Below are 14,874 nucleotides of genomic sequence, written 5' to 3' on the forward strand. Positions count from 1 at the left end.
ATGGATGAATTGATTGCTTCCATAAAACAAACGCTGCGTTTGCAGGATGAAGTGTGTCCCCCCGCTGCCTTGGCGGCTTATGGGACGCAGAGAAAACGCAGGACGCCGCAGGTTTTTCCCTGCAATGATGATTTTCAGCGCGCTGTTAAAGAACAATGGCGCAATCTACGCAAACCTTTTGCTGTACCAAGTAGGTTCAAGCTGCGTTATCCTTTCTCGTCTTCCACTGATGCAAGGTGGTGTGTGCCACCCCCAGTGGATCACGCAATTGCGGTTTTAAACAAATCCACTGCGATTCCTGCAGAGGATTCCCCTGTGTTCCGTGATGCCACGGATAGGAGATTGGAGTCTCTTGCCCGTCATACTTATTCTGTTACGGGTTCTATGCTTAAGGCTCTGTTTGCCTCTCTCATGGCGGCCCAGGCTGTCGCAAGTTGGACGCAGATGCTTAGGCGCGTCCTAGTGGCCGATTCGGCCTCGCCGGCGACCCTGGATATGGTGGATCAAATCCACCAGGGTGTCATGTATCTGTGTGATGCGGACTTGGTCCCGTTGGCTGCACGTGTGCACAGCGTGGCGGTGTTGTCTCGCCGCCTGGTTTGGTTGAAATGTTGGTCGGTGGACCAATCTTCACGTAAGACCTTAGCCAATCTGCCTTATGATGGGTCTCGCCTTTTTGGGGAGTCCTTGGATGTGTTGATTAAGGGGATCACCGGAGGTAAGAGCACTCTCTTGCCCCATTTCCCCAAGGCTAAGGGGGCTTCTGGGAAGAAGCATGCTAATTTTCGGCCCCCTCAGGGGTCCTTTCGTGCCTTTCGGTCGCACTACAAGGGCAAACCGTTCAAAGGTCAAGGCTCTCAGAAGAAGCCCTGGTCTGGGAAACAGAAGTCCGGTCAATCCGGATCCGCAGCCCATAACAGTGTGGCCTGAAGGGGCGCCCTCACCCAGTTTTGGGGTGGGGGGACGCTTGCTCGGTTTTCTTCAACCCTGGTTGGCCCGCGTGCGGGACAGATGGGTTCAGGAGATCGTTCGATCTGGTTACAAGATCGAGTTTCTCTCTCGGCCGGAGAGCAGATTTTTTCCCTCAAATCTTCAACTGTCTCCAGGGCGTTTACGGGACCTGCACCTGGCGGTGCGGGACCTGAGGGCTCAGGGAGTGGTGGTTCCGGTGCCTCATCGGGACAGATTTCGGGGGTTTTATTCCAATTTGTTCACCGTGCCCAGGAAGGAGGGCAAGGTTCGTCCAATTCTGGACTTGAAGGCTCTGAACCGCTCTGTGCGGGTTCGCAAGTTCCGCATGGAATCCCTGCGGTCGGTGGTGGCTGCCCTGGTTCCGGGGGAATTCATGGCCTCCATCGATTTGAAGGATGCGTATCTTCACATCCCCATTTTCGAGGGTTACCAGAGGTACCTTCGATTCGCCATTGCGGAGGATCACTACCAGTTTGTGGCGTTGCCCTTTGGTCTCGGCTCCGCGGGTCTTCACCAAGGTGCTTGCACCGGTTCTGGCATTATTGAGGGCCCAGGGCATTTCTGTCCTGGGGTATCTGGACGACATTCTGGTTTGGTCTGCGACCAGCCAGGTTCTGGAGAAGGACCTGTCTGTCACGATGCAAACTCTGCAGGAGTTTGGTTGGACGATAAATTTTCCAAAGTCGACACTGAGTCCGTCGGTTCGTCTTCCCTACCTGGGAATGATCCTGGACTCGGTGCAGGCGAAGGTCTTCCTGCCGGAAGACAAACTCGGAACTCTTCAGGAGGAAGTCAGGTCCCTCAGGGACGTTCCGCACTCGTCTCTGCGGACGTGCATGAGATGTCTGGGATTGATGGTCTCGGCCTTCGAGGCGATTCCCTTCGCCCAGTTTCACACACGGGGTCTCCAAGCGGAGATCCTGTCCATGTGGGACGGACGACCTCAATCTTTGGATCTTCAAATCTCGTTGAGTCATCGCACCAGAAGAGACCTTCTGTGGTGGCTCCAGTCCCCGATGGTGTCCGGGGGCAAGTCGTTTCGTCCTATCTCGTGGACGGTAATCACCACGGATGCCAGCCTGTCGGGCTGGGGTGGTGTTCTGGGCGTTCTGTCCGCCCAGGGGACTTGGTCGGAGGGGGAGTCCTCCCTTCCGATCAACATTCTGGAATTGCGTGCGATAAATCTGTCTTCATCGCTGGACGGACCGGCTGCAGGGCTGCCCGGTTCGGGTGCAGACGGACAATGCCACGGCGGTGGCCTACATCAACCACCAAGGGGGCACCAGGAGTGCCCGGGCGGCTCGAGAAGTGGCCGACATTCTGTCTTGGGCCGAGACTCATGTCCCGGCGATAACGGCGGTGCACATTCCGGGGGTGGAGAACTGGCAGGCGGACTATCTGAGTCGCCAGACCCTGGATCAGGGGGAATGGTCTCTCCACCCGGCTGTCTTCCAGATGTTGTGCGCGAAGTGGGGTCTTCCAGATGTGGACCTGTTCGCGTCTCGTCTCAACGAGAAGGTTCGTAGCAAGGACGCGCGACCCTCGGGCAAACGCGTCGGACGCGTTAGTGGCCCCGTGGCATCAGTACAGGCTGATGTACGCGTTTCCACCGATTCAGTTGCTGTCCCGGTTCCTTCGCAGGTTACACTCGGAACGCAGCACGGTGATTCTTGTGGCACCGGACTGGCCTCGCCGGTCCTGGTACGCGGACCTCGTGAATCTGGCGGTCGACGCCCCGTGGTGTCTGCCTCTTCGAGACGATCTCCTGTTTCAAGGGCCGATATACCATCCTGCTTTACAGTCGCTGGCTTTGACGGCCTGGCTGTTGAGACCGAGGTCCTGAAGGAGAAGGGTCTCTCCCCAGAGGTCGTTCATACCTTGATCAACGCGAGGAAGTCTTCCTCGGGGAAGGTTTATTACTGTACTTGGAAGGCCTATTTTGCCTGGTGTGAGTCCAGGGGGTTTTCACCCCGCACGTACTCGGTTTCCCGAGTGCTGTCCTTTCTTCAAACAGGTGTCGATCAGCGTTTGGCGCTGGTTACGATAAAGGGTCAGGTGTCTGCGCTGGCCGTTCTGTTTCAATGTCCCGTGGCTTCCAACTCCTTGGTTGGCACTTTTGTTCAGGGAGTGCGGCATCTGGTTCCTCCTAGGAGGGATCCTCTGCCCCCTTGGGACTTGAATCTCGTTCTATCTGTTACAACGTGCTCCTTTTGAACAGATCAGGGAGATCTCGTTGTCTATGTTGTCCAAAAAGGTCGCCTTTTTGGTTGCGATCACTTCGGCTCGCAGAGTGTCGGAGCTGGCGGCTTTGTCCTGCAAGTCTCCGTATCTGGTTGTTCATTTGGATAAGGTGGTCTTGCGACCTAATCCTTCTTTTCTTCCGAAGCGAGTTTCGGAATTCCATCTTAATGAAGATATTGTCTTGCCTTCGCTGTGCGCGAAGCCTAAACATCCAAAGGAGGTGAGACTACATTCTTTGGATGTTGTTCGGGCAATAAGGGTTTACCTTAAATCGACTGAGTCCTTTCGAAAGACGGACTCCTTGTTTGTTCTTCCAGAGGGTCCTCGGAAGGGCATGGCGGCGTCGGCCTCTACCATCGCCAAATGGATCAGGCAGACCATTGAACAGGCCTATGCTTTGCAGGGGAAGGTTCCCCCTGTGCCTGTGAAGGCGCACTCTACTAGATCTCTGAGTACGTCTTGGGCCTGTCGTCATGGGGCTTCTGTAGCCCAGGTGTGTAAGGCGGCGACCTGGTCGACCGTGCACACTTTAACAAAATTCTACAAAGTAGATGTTCAGGCATCGGCGGATGCTTCCTTTTGGCCGCAAGGTTCTTAGTGCGGCAATTCCCTAGGGTCCCTTGTTGGGGACCTCTGGCTGTTGGGATAAGTTTTTATCCCCTGGTTATTTGTCTTTTCCTGGGTTGTTGCTCCTGTTGAGCAATTATTTTTCCTGTAGCCCAGCTGGTTTCCTTCCTTTGGTAAGGTTCCTTTCTTTGATGCGGAGACTGCGTTGCCTTTCGGCGCGGATGCGTTTCCCACCCCTCATGTTTGCACTGCTTTGGGACGTCCCCATATGTGACGAATATGAAGAGGCGGCGACTGTCGGAGGACGTAAGAGAAAACGGAATTTTTGTAAAATCTTACCTGTAAAATTCCTTTCTCTGAGTCCTCCGACAGTCGCCGCCCGCGCCCCTCTTTTGGGGTTTGGTTGTATACTCTACTGCTATTCCACTGAAACTGAGATATGGTTGCAGGAAGTAGGAGGGTATTGACTGAGGGGACCACCCCTTGAGGGTGGGATATGTTAAAAGCTTTAATGTTAACATATTCTGTTGCCTAGCTACTCCTTCGGAGCAAAGTCTAATACCCCATATGTGACGAATATGAAGAGGCGGCGACTGTCGGAGGACTCAGAGAAAGGAATTTTACAGGTAAGATTTTACAAAAATTCCGTTATTTGATCCCCTACCCCTTCCAACCAACAATAATTCACTAATGGAAGAAATACAAAATAACCATCAATCGCCCTCAGTTTGGAGCTCCATGCAATATTTCGCCTCATAGGGTAAGGATGATCATGAGAAAAGTGAGGGATCAGCCTCGAACTACAGAAGAGGAGCTTGTGAATGATCTCAAGGCAGTTGGGACCACAGTCACCAAAAAAACCATTAGTAACACAATATGCCGCCATTGATTGACATTCTTTGCTAAAGGTACAGGCTAACTTTGCCGCATTGAGGGGGCCAATGGACGGGGGTCATGTATTGTAAAATCTTGAAAGAGAACCTTCTTCCCTCAGCCAGAACACTGAAGATGGGTCATGGATGAGCATGACAATGACCCAAATCATACCGCCAAGGCAACAAACGAGTGACTCAAGAAGAACATTAAGGTCATGGAGTGGCCTAGCTAGTCCCCAGACCTTAATCCTATCGAGAACTTGAGGGAACTGAAACTTCGAGTTGCCAAGAAACTTAGGGATTTAGAGAGGATCTGTAAAGAGTGGACCAAAATCCCTCCTGAGATGTGTGCAAACCTGATGACCAACTACAATAAACCTCTTACCTGCTTGGGGATCAAATACTCATTTTACTCACTGAACTGCAACTATTTATCACATTTGTATCGTGGTGTTTTTTTTTTTTTTTTTTTCCCTTTCTGGATTCTTAGTTGGTATTCGGTCTTAGTGACGGTTCACACGAGTTTGATGTCAGACATAGCATGTGATTTGCACATCACATGCGATGTCTGTGTGATTCAATTTCAGCCTTACAAAATGTGTGGCTGAAATCGCATTCCATTCATACCAAAATGGTGCAGGACCCTTTTTCCGTTCGCACTGGAATCTGATCGCGTGTTCACCCTTATGCGATATGTTTCCATCACTATGTCGGTTTGCACTGCGATCTGTGAACAAATCTGGGGGTGTCATTAACTTTACATTGACACCCCCAGCAATTTGCAGATCTCAATGTGACCCACTGCGATTCTGGTGCAATGCGGGAATCTATACGGATTCGCTGGGTTTCCCCGCATCGCACCAGTGTGAACCGGGACTCAATTCACCTATGAAAACATTTAAATAGTTATAGTGTCATAGTTAAGTTGAAAAAACACACAAGTCCATCTAGCTCACTAAACAATTATAGAACCTTTATTTCTTTGTAATTAGGCCAACTTACGAAATCTGCAGGGGATCAAATAATTTTCCTCACTGTACACAGATTAAATACATAAACGGGGACTGTTCTACCTGTCAAAATATTTGCATTGCGTTCTGTACAGCAGTACACCTGGAAGTCTGGAAAGTGGTTTTGTACTGGTAGCCAGACCTTGTAAATATCGTTTATGATGATGAGTTTTGGGTATTTGTTCAGGTATAGTATGTAGACTCCCTTGAATGAAGCCAAAGCATTCTGCAATTGGACAAGGTGGAATGTGTGACTTCGACGCCCGCCTCTCCACGTCCAACCTGAGAACGCTTTGCATCAATTAGGAAAATGCAAAGTGTTCTCTGAATAGCACCTGGGCTGAACTGCTGACTGCCTGTATTCACAGTGCATTAGGCCAAACACTCAGCACGGGACCCGGAAGCAAGTGGAGATGATTAAAGTTGTGGTATCTGCATCAGTGATTTTCAGAGGCATTGGCCAGGTATGTCCTATGCTGAACCAGTGTAACTATGTAGAACATGCATGCCTGGAATTCATCTTCAGTAAAGCAAGAGTTAATGTAAAAAAAGAGAGAAATTGGTGGTTGCCTCCTCCATTTCTGGATCAAAATTAGTAGTATTTGAACAATTTGTACTTGGTCTTTCAATCCTAGCTCACATGAGTGTGGCTTTGAAAGCTGCAGATCAGTGCAATTTGCACCTCCGATTTGATTACAGCTCTCTACTTCATTTAACAGAAGTCCTATGCAAGTCATAATGAAATCGGAAAAAAGTAGTGCAGGAACTTTTTTCAAAGTCGTGAGATAAGTCGCACCTATTTGAGCGGTTATATTGCCAGAATTGGGGTGCGACTTACACCCCCAAAGCATAATGTTTCCTCCTCTGTGTTTAACAGTGGGCATGGTGTTCTTGGGGTCATAGGCAGCATTCCTCCTCCCAAACAGTTGAGTTGATGCCGAAGAGCTTGATTTTGGTCTCCTCTGCCCACAACACTTTCTCCTCTGAATCATTCAGATGTTCATTAGCAAACTTCAGACGGGCATGTACATGTGCCTTCTTGAGCAGGGGGACCTTGTGGGTGCTGCAGGATTTCAGTCCTTCATGGTGTATTGTGTTGACAATTGTTTTCTTGGTGACTGGTCCCAGCTGCCTTGAGATCATTGACGAGATTCTCCCGTGTAGTTCTGGGCTGATTTCCTCACTGTTCTCATGATCATTGAAAATCCATGAGGTGAGATCTTGCATGGAGCCCCAGACCGAGGGAGACTGACATTTATTTTGTGTTTCTTCCATTTGCAAATTATCGCAATAATTGTCTACCTCTCACCAAGCTGGCGATGGTCTTTGTAGCCCATTCCAACCTTGTATAGGTCTACAACCTTGTCCCAGACATCCTTAGACAGCTCTTTGGTCTTGGCCATAGTGGAGAGATTGTAATCTGATTGCTTCTGTGGCCAGGTGTCTTTTATACAGGTAACAAGCTGAGATTAGGAGCACTCCCTTTAAGAGTGCTCCTAATCTCAGTTCGTTACCTGTATAGAAGGCACTTAGGAGCCAGAAATCTTGTTGATTGAAAGGGGATTTAAATACTTATTTCACTCCTTAATGCATATCAATATAACTTTTTTGAGATGCGTTTTTCTGGATAGTGATACCTAACGTGGCGCAATCACTGTTTACATAAAGGGGTCCACCTTGTGTGTAGGATTGTGGTATGTTTTTTTTTTTTTTCTATTTCATTGTGTTCTTTTATTTAACACTTTTTCTTATTACTCCCACAAGGGGGCTATGTGGTAGCATGGGCAGAGCACAGTTCCTCTTTATGACGACATCAGGGCTGTAGTAGCCTTGTAATGTCTCCCTTGCCATTCACTGCAACTCCAGCACTAATTGGCCAGCTTTTCACAGTATAGTAAGAGGAATCAGGCAGCTCTGTAGACACCTGGATCATACCTTTTTATAAAAAGCTGGGAGGCAACTGAAAAAAAAACGGCGCCAAACTCTTGGCTGCAGCTGTAAGTTTGGTTTAACCACTTGAAGTCCAGGCCATAAACAGCCCATCGATCACAAGTGTTTTAAAGACTCTTAATGGCAAACATTTGAGGTTTTAGATCGTGAGGAAGGGTTAAAATCATTGAAGCCCCGGATAGGTGTAAAGCCTAACGGGTTACAATCCTTCCCTACTCACAAAAAAAAGACTATATAGACACCTCAGATGTACTTTGACACATGGAAGGTTCCATCATGTGTGCCTAGGCTGGGGGGGGGGGGGGGTGTTGCTTGCATACAGTATAGTGCATACATATTATTATACAGGGTTTATATAGCGCCAGCAGTTTATGCAAGCACTTTACGCTATAAAGGGGGACAGTACGATTACAATACAGTTCAATACCGAAGGAATAGGAGCGCAAATTCGATTGGCTTCTTGATTTGGGGCACTCCAGAAATGGGTAAAGGTTGTATGTACAGTGACTGCTATGTTGCTCTGTTTGGACTATAACCTGATTCTGAGAATGTATTTAAAGCAAGCCTCTTCTTTGACCATTCATGTGTTGAGCAAGGTAAAATTTACCTAGGTTTGTGCTCTTTCTGACATAGGCTGACAGTGGGATGCACATGTACCAAGTGCTGCATTGTGGGGAGGCATGAAGGAATGTCAACCAATATTTAGCAGTACCTGGGAAGCTCTTGAGTGTAGCAGAGGAGTGCGTGGATAGCAACAAAATGTTTCTTAGGGTTTCTACAGTAAAGTAAAATGTATTCGATTCTCATATTTTCTTTAAATAACAAGCAGGTTATACTTAGTCTCGCTGTGTAATGGTATTGCACAACGCAGCCCTGATCCTCTTCTCAGCCCCCCCCCCCCCCCCACCAGCGGGTCTGGCCCCTCCTTCCTGCCAAGTGCCCCCACAGCAAGCTGCCTGCTATGTGGGGACTCACGCGTTCTCACTCCTAAACTAAGTCTGCATGTCCATTGACACACAGTGTGGTTTGGCCCTCTCCCTTTCTCTTCTCACTAGCTGTGATTGAAATGCCAATGGCTCCTGCTGCTGCCTCTGCCAAATGGGGAGAGCCATTTCTGCATCAAGACCGGGCTTGGGTAAGTATTTAGGGGGGTGGTTGGGAGAGCTGCACGCAAAAGGTTTTTTAAGGGTAAAAAGACCTTCTGCCTTTAGAATCATTTTATTTTCCCCATTATGAGCAAAGTTCTGTTTTACTTTCCATATTTTGATTTTGTGCTGGTAGGTAATCTTGACAATCCTTTGCTAGCCTCTGTATACATTGTTTCCATCTGGGGAATGTAGCCAGTCCCTGAAGAAAGTTCATGTAACTATCTTTACTGCCCTTGTGCCACTATATTTTCTACATCTATTTAAAGTGGTTTGTGTGTTTCTAATGGAGGTAAAGATGACCTCTTAACCTCCCCCCGTCCGCGCTACAGCCTATATACGGCTGCAGCGCGGACTCGAATTTTCGGGAGGCCGTTTTTAAACGGCCTCCCAGTGACACGCCCCCAGCGCGCTCCCGCGAGCGCGCTGCGGGGAAAATCTGTGTCGGCCGTGTCCCTTGGACACAGCCGATCACAGATCGTGGTGAATGGCCAATCACAGCGGCCATTCACCACGTGATCTGGCCGTCCAATGAGCGATGATCTCATATGTAAACATATGAGATCATCTCTCATCGCCGGCGCTCCTTCCTCACACGGAGCCTGCAGTGTGAGGAAGGAGGGGGAGCCGACAGCCGCTGGGGACACACAGCAATGTAATCAGGGCACCGATCACCAGTGCCCTGATTACTAAAAGGTAAAAACACACACACAGTGCCCCCACATCAGTGCCCACAGTGCCCGCCATCAGTGCCCCCCATCAATGCCCACAATCAGTGCCCATAGTGCTGCTAGTCAGTGCCCATCAGTGCCTGCTCATCTAGGCACTGATGAGCACTGACTGGCAGCACTATGGGCACTGAGTGTGGGCACTGATGGTGCTGCCCATCAGTGCCGCTCATCAGTGCCACCCGTCAGTGTCCAGTGCCATCCGCCAGTGCCCATCAGTGCCGCCTATCAGTGCCCATCAGTGCCGCCTCTCAGTGCCCAGCAGTGCCACCTCTCAGTGCCCAGCAGTGCCACCTCTCAGTGCCCAGCAGTGCCGCCTCTCAGTGCCCAGCAGTGCCGCCTCTCAGTGCCCAGCAGTGCCGCCTATCATTGCTCATCAGTGCCGCCTCTCAGTGCTGCCTCTCAGTGCCGCCTCTCAGTGCTCATCAGTGCAGCATATTAGTACCTCCTCATCAGTGCCCATAAGTGCCACCTCATCAGTGCCCATAAGTGCCACCTCATCAGTGCCCATCAGTGCAGCCTATCAGTGCCCATCAGTGCCGCCTCATCAGCGCACATCAGTGAAGGAGAAAAATTTATTTTCAAAATTTACTCGCAGAAAATAAGAAAAACTTTTTTTTTTTTCAAAATTTTTTGTCTTTATTCTTTTTTTTTGTAAAAAATAAAAAACCCAGAGATGATTACATACCACCAAAAGAAAGCTCTATTTGTGTGAAAAAAATGATAAAAATTTCATATGGGTACAGTGTAGCATGACCGCGCAATTGTCAGTTAAAGTGTGACAGCGCTGAAAGCTGAAAATTGGCCTGGATGGGAAGGGTGTTTAAGTGCACAGAAGGCAAGTGGTTAAAGAATTTTTGATGAGGAGCAACTGTATTCTGTCAATATGCTATATTGATCTATCCTGCTATTAACATGAATAAACTACTATTTACCACTTTGTTGCTTTGCAGTTTTTAATGTGGCGTGGAAAAGATTGTCAGAAGGAATGTCCTTCCTGAGTATTTTCTCTTTCCTCATTCCAGCATCCTAACCTGTGTTTTATGTTTTCTTTACAGAAATGGAATCTATTTTGAACTTGCAAAAACAAGGTAAGAATCTCTCTCTATTTAAAAACAAAATTTTAATTGATTGCAAGGGCTCATGCACGTTGCAGCCCAAAGAAGCTGCTCTTACAGGCTTTTGAGCTCTCATTTTATCTGCCTAGAAACTCCCCTCCCTGTTAGCCAATGTGAAATGCACACTATGGCTTTTCCAGGAGTTGCAGCCATATGTTCTTAAGGCAGAAAGTGTTGGAAAACGCGCAAAAGAGCATGAAAAAGTTCAAACAAGTTCGAAGTTAGAATAAAATAAGCTGAGGGGGAGGGTTTGTGGGAAAAAAAAAAATGCTTACGCTCAAAGGAATTCAAAGAATCTCAATAAAGCCTGCAAAAGAGCCCAAGCTTCGTACGCATGTGTGTGTGTGTGTGTGTGTGTGTGTGTGTGTATGTATGTATATATATATATATATATAATGTATGTATGTGTATATTAGGGTTCGGCATTAGATATATCGGTTGCCGATATGCACTTTCCTTGGTATATCGGAATCGGCTCCTGAGGTTACCGATATTGCCGACATTTCGGGAAAGTGCATGTACCGGAGTGATGGCTGCAGCTGGAGGCATTACCCTGGTACCGGTGTCCATAGCCGACGGTCGGCAGACTTGTAATGACAACCGATGCGGCTGAGAAGCCGCTCGGCTGTCATTACAGGGAGAGAGACCTGGGCATCCTACCTCCACCCCTGCCGAAGAGAAGACTCGGGTTTTCATGTAAAAACCCGGAAGTGATTTCATGACAGAACTTCCGGGGTACTCGGCGCCGAATTAAAAAACTGACAGCGTTCAAAACAGCCAAACTTGGTGTTTTTTGAATGCTTTTCGGTGCCGAGGAGGGGTTTGGGATCTTTTAGACCCCCCCCAGATCCCTCCACAGGGAGTACCTTTTAGAAAAATAAAAAAAATTTTTTTTTACATGTCCGAAAATATCGGCAGATACCGATATCCGATTACCAAAATATTGGTATTAAAAAAACGATATCGGTCTATCACAAATATATATATATTTATGTGTGTGTATATGTATGTGTGTGTGTGTGTGTGTATGTATGTATGTATATGTGTGTGTATATATATATATATGTGTGTATATATATGTGTATATATGTGTGTGTGTGTGTCTCACAAAAGTGAGTACACCCCTGACATTTTTGTAAATATTTTATTATATCTTTTCATGTGACAACACTGAAGAGATTACACTTTACTACAGTGTAAAGTAGTGAGTGTACAGCTTATATAACAGTGTAAATTTGCTGTCCCCTGTCATTTTTGAGGGGACAGCAAATTTACACTGTTATACAAGTTGTACACTCACTACTTTACATTGTAGCATAGCAAAGTGTTCTTCAGTGTTGTCCCATGAAAGATGTAAAAATATGTACAAAAAATGCGAGGGGTGTACTCACTATAGATGGACAGTGTGTAATGTTAAAATCTGTCATTTTTAAACCCCCCCCCAACTTCAACAACATTTCTTCAAATAGCTTGAAATGCCCAGGGGTACAAAGAATTAGTGATCATGTGACTCCCGTCAGTGGTTACATGATCAGAATCTGATCTTGTTGAGTACAGATATTTTTAACCCGGACCACACTTCATGCACAGTAAAAAGCTGCACTCTAAAGTATAGGAGGTGTCAATTCTGGCTGGCAATTCACTTGTAAAGCTCGGAGCACTGTTTTAGAAATGCTAAGAGAATTGGAGATGTGGATGAGCGTTGTTGCTCACCTTGAAGGTTCTATTCAAATGTCTATCATCTTTATGCATTATTAATAGCGGCTTCAAAGGAAAGTGTCATTTATGGCTTTACACGTGTCCCCTAGCACAACACAGGGCATATGTGGTGCATAGTAAGCCTCTGGTTATCTTTTCACCTGGTACTGTAGCTCTGCACTTTTTCACTTCTTGATCAGCAATGGTTAGAATAAATATGGAAGTTTATGCTTGGCAATCATTACAAAATTATTACACAAAGTTAAACTTATTGTTTTTTGTTTCTTTTTCAGATCCCAATAGGATAATCACTTATAATGAAGCCATGGACCACCCTGATCTCTGAGACTACTGCCTTGGGATTGCTGGCTTTTTTCCTATGTCATTTCATCAGTGCATGAGAGACAATATCTGGCTATCATGCCCCTTTCTTTAATGTGCGCTTAACCACAAGGGAGAGAAAACAAACACAAAAGAAACCTAAATAGAATCAGGACATTGGATATATAATTATATAAATAAATATATAAATATATACATACAAATATATATATATATTTTGTTTAGATAACTATGTATACAAAATTCTATATATATATATATATAAATATATAGTTATTTAAACAAATTTAAAAGTAGCAATGTTCTTCAAAAATCTTTGATCCAATCAGGAAGCAAAACATCTTTTCCCGGGGAAAAAGAAAATGATTTAATCACTGGTACATGTTTTTTCTTTTCTCACTTTAAACCATACTTTGTTTTAATTAAATTTTTTTTCATCATCTTCAAAACTAAGTGAATAAAGTTGACAAGTATCTTCGCAGACATGCTCTTACAATTGGGATAACTTGTGTGGAGTCTCGTGAAGAAGAAAAAAAAATTATCTGCTTCATTTGCCAACAACCAGAGAGAGCACATCGTGTTTGAGGAATATTCCAACAGCCACAGTCTTATACTTCACTTTCTATGTATCTTTATGTTACTGGCTTCTACATACAACACGTATCCCTGCTTAAAAAATATTTAAAAAAAGGAAAAAAAACATTTTTAGGTTTGAAAATAACAGTTTATATATAATTTTTTAAAATTCTTTCTGTTTTCTTCTGAGACTTCAAAAGTAACAACTAAAAGGAAAAAAAAAAAAAGCTGTCTTAAACACAATTTTTCACAATTTTTTGGAACTGGAGACGCACTTTTTGAATTCTGGAAAAAAAACAATTCGGACAAGCAGGTTTCTTACGTTTGACCGTTTGGAATTTGTCCCATCCATTGAAGACTAGTAAACAGAAATGCTTTAAACGTAAAGAACAAAAGCAAAAAAATAAAAATAGATTTAAAAATAGCGAACGCAAAATAAAGTAATCTATTTAGGCATTTAATATATTTAAAAGATATATAAAGAGTAAAATCTGTTCCCTGTTTGATGTCATTGTATAAAAGGGGAGCAAGTTAAGTGAGGCAGCTCTGCACTATGGCTGCTTCATCCCACTGTGTGTTGAAAATATCTGTTTGATTTTTAGTTTTCTGCTTTTATGTTTCCCTGGGTTTCATGGATATCAACCAACTACAGCAACATTTGTGGCGACGTGGGTTTTCATTTTCCTTTTTAACTGTATGCTGCAAATGTCTTTAACGATTTTCTAAAAATGTTGGCAGTACCCCCTTCACTTGAGGGACAATATTGGAAGCCGGACTTGAGCAATAAAGGTATTGACCCTTTCCTTTAGAGTGGCCTGCAGTGCATTGGTTACTTACTAGAAGAGTTGTAACAGAATGGGTGCAGGTTTAGATAAACTTTTTTTTTTTTTTTTCTTTTAATTTGCCTCCCTTTAGGGCATTTTTGCTTTATAACTGTTGCTTTGTCTTTGGGCAATGTTCTTGCCTGTTTACTTTATCTTGATCAGCCTTGCGGAGCACCCTGGGGATTGCACAGAGCTGGGCTTCTATGCAAGCAATAGTTGAGTGCCTCTGCAAATGAAAATCAAAACGTCTTTTGGAATTGAATGGTGCTATATACATAGAATATTTTTTCATGTTGCGGGCCCCTCCAATATTTGAAGGGGTTAATCTCTTGGTTGCAAGAAGTCCCCTAAACAGCAGTTGTAGAGATGTTGCTGTGTACCAGTTTACTATTGAATTTATCAGGTTAAAGTGTAGCTCTGCCTTTTTTTGCACTTTTCTTTGATGAGAGAAATTTAAAACCGGAAAGGGAGATGGCAAATAGTAACCGGACTTGTTCGTGTGCGTCCTGTAAGTATCCATTTTGCCCTATAGGAAGTGTTCACATTTTACCTGTAGCCATGTTGTCTGACTGCAGCAGTCTACACTTAAAGTAAACCTGTCCTCGGGATATGGACATTTAAATATTTACGTTTTCTTAACAGCTAGTAAATGGCCTTTAAAACAAGCCCTTACTGACCTCCTGCAGCCCCAGGTACTGTAGAGCAATTAATCAAATTGCACAACTGTGACGCTGAAATTGCAGCTAGTCTCCCCTTGCTTCCTCTGGCAGCCTTGTTATGTTCACAATGCTTCAAATGGACTTCAGACTCTGTTGTGTTCTTTAAGGA

At 45.5% G+C, this 14,874-nt stretch overlaps 1 protein-coding gene across 1 annotated transcript in view; it reads left to right on the plus strand.

The window, feature by feature from the left end:
* The window catches only part of NUFIP2 (nuclear FMR1 interacting protein 2), a 99,878-nt gene extending 85,379 nt beyond the window's left edge, over positions 1 to 14,499 (plus strand). Inside the window, exons 3-4 of the mRNA XM_082246245.1 lie at positions 10,547 to 10,579; positions 12,598 to 14,499. Coding sequence (XP_082102371.1) covers positions 10,547 to 10,579; positions 12,598 to 12,650 — 86 coding nt within the window. The 3' untranslated portion in view covers positions 12,651 to 14,499. The remainder of the gene's footprint in view (positions 1 to 10,546; positions 10,580 to 12,597) is intronic.
* Positions 14,500 to 14,874: the final 375 nt, after the last annotated feature.

This window comes from Pelophylax lessonae, assembly GCF_965119305.1.
Source record: "Pelophylax lessonae genome assembly, chromosome: 2".
Lineage (NCBI taxonomy): Eukaryota > Metazoa > Chordata > Amphibia > Anura > Ranidae > Pelophylax > Pelophylax lessonae.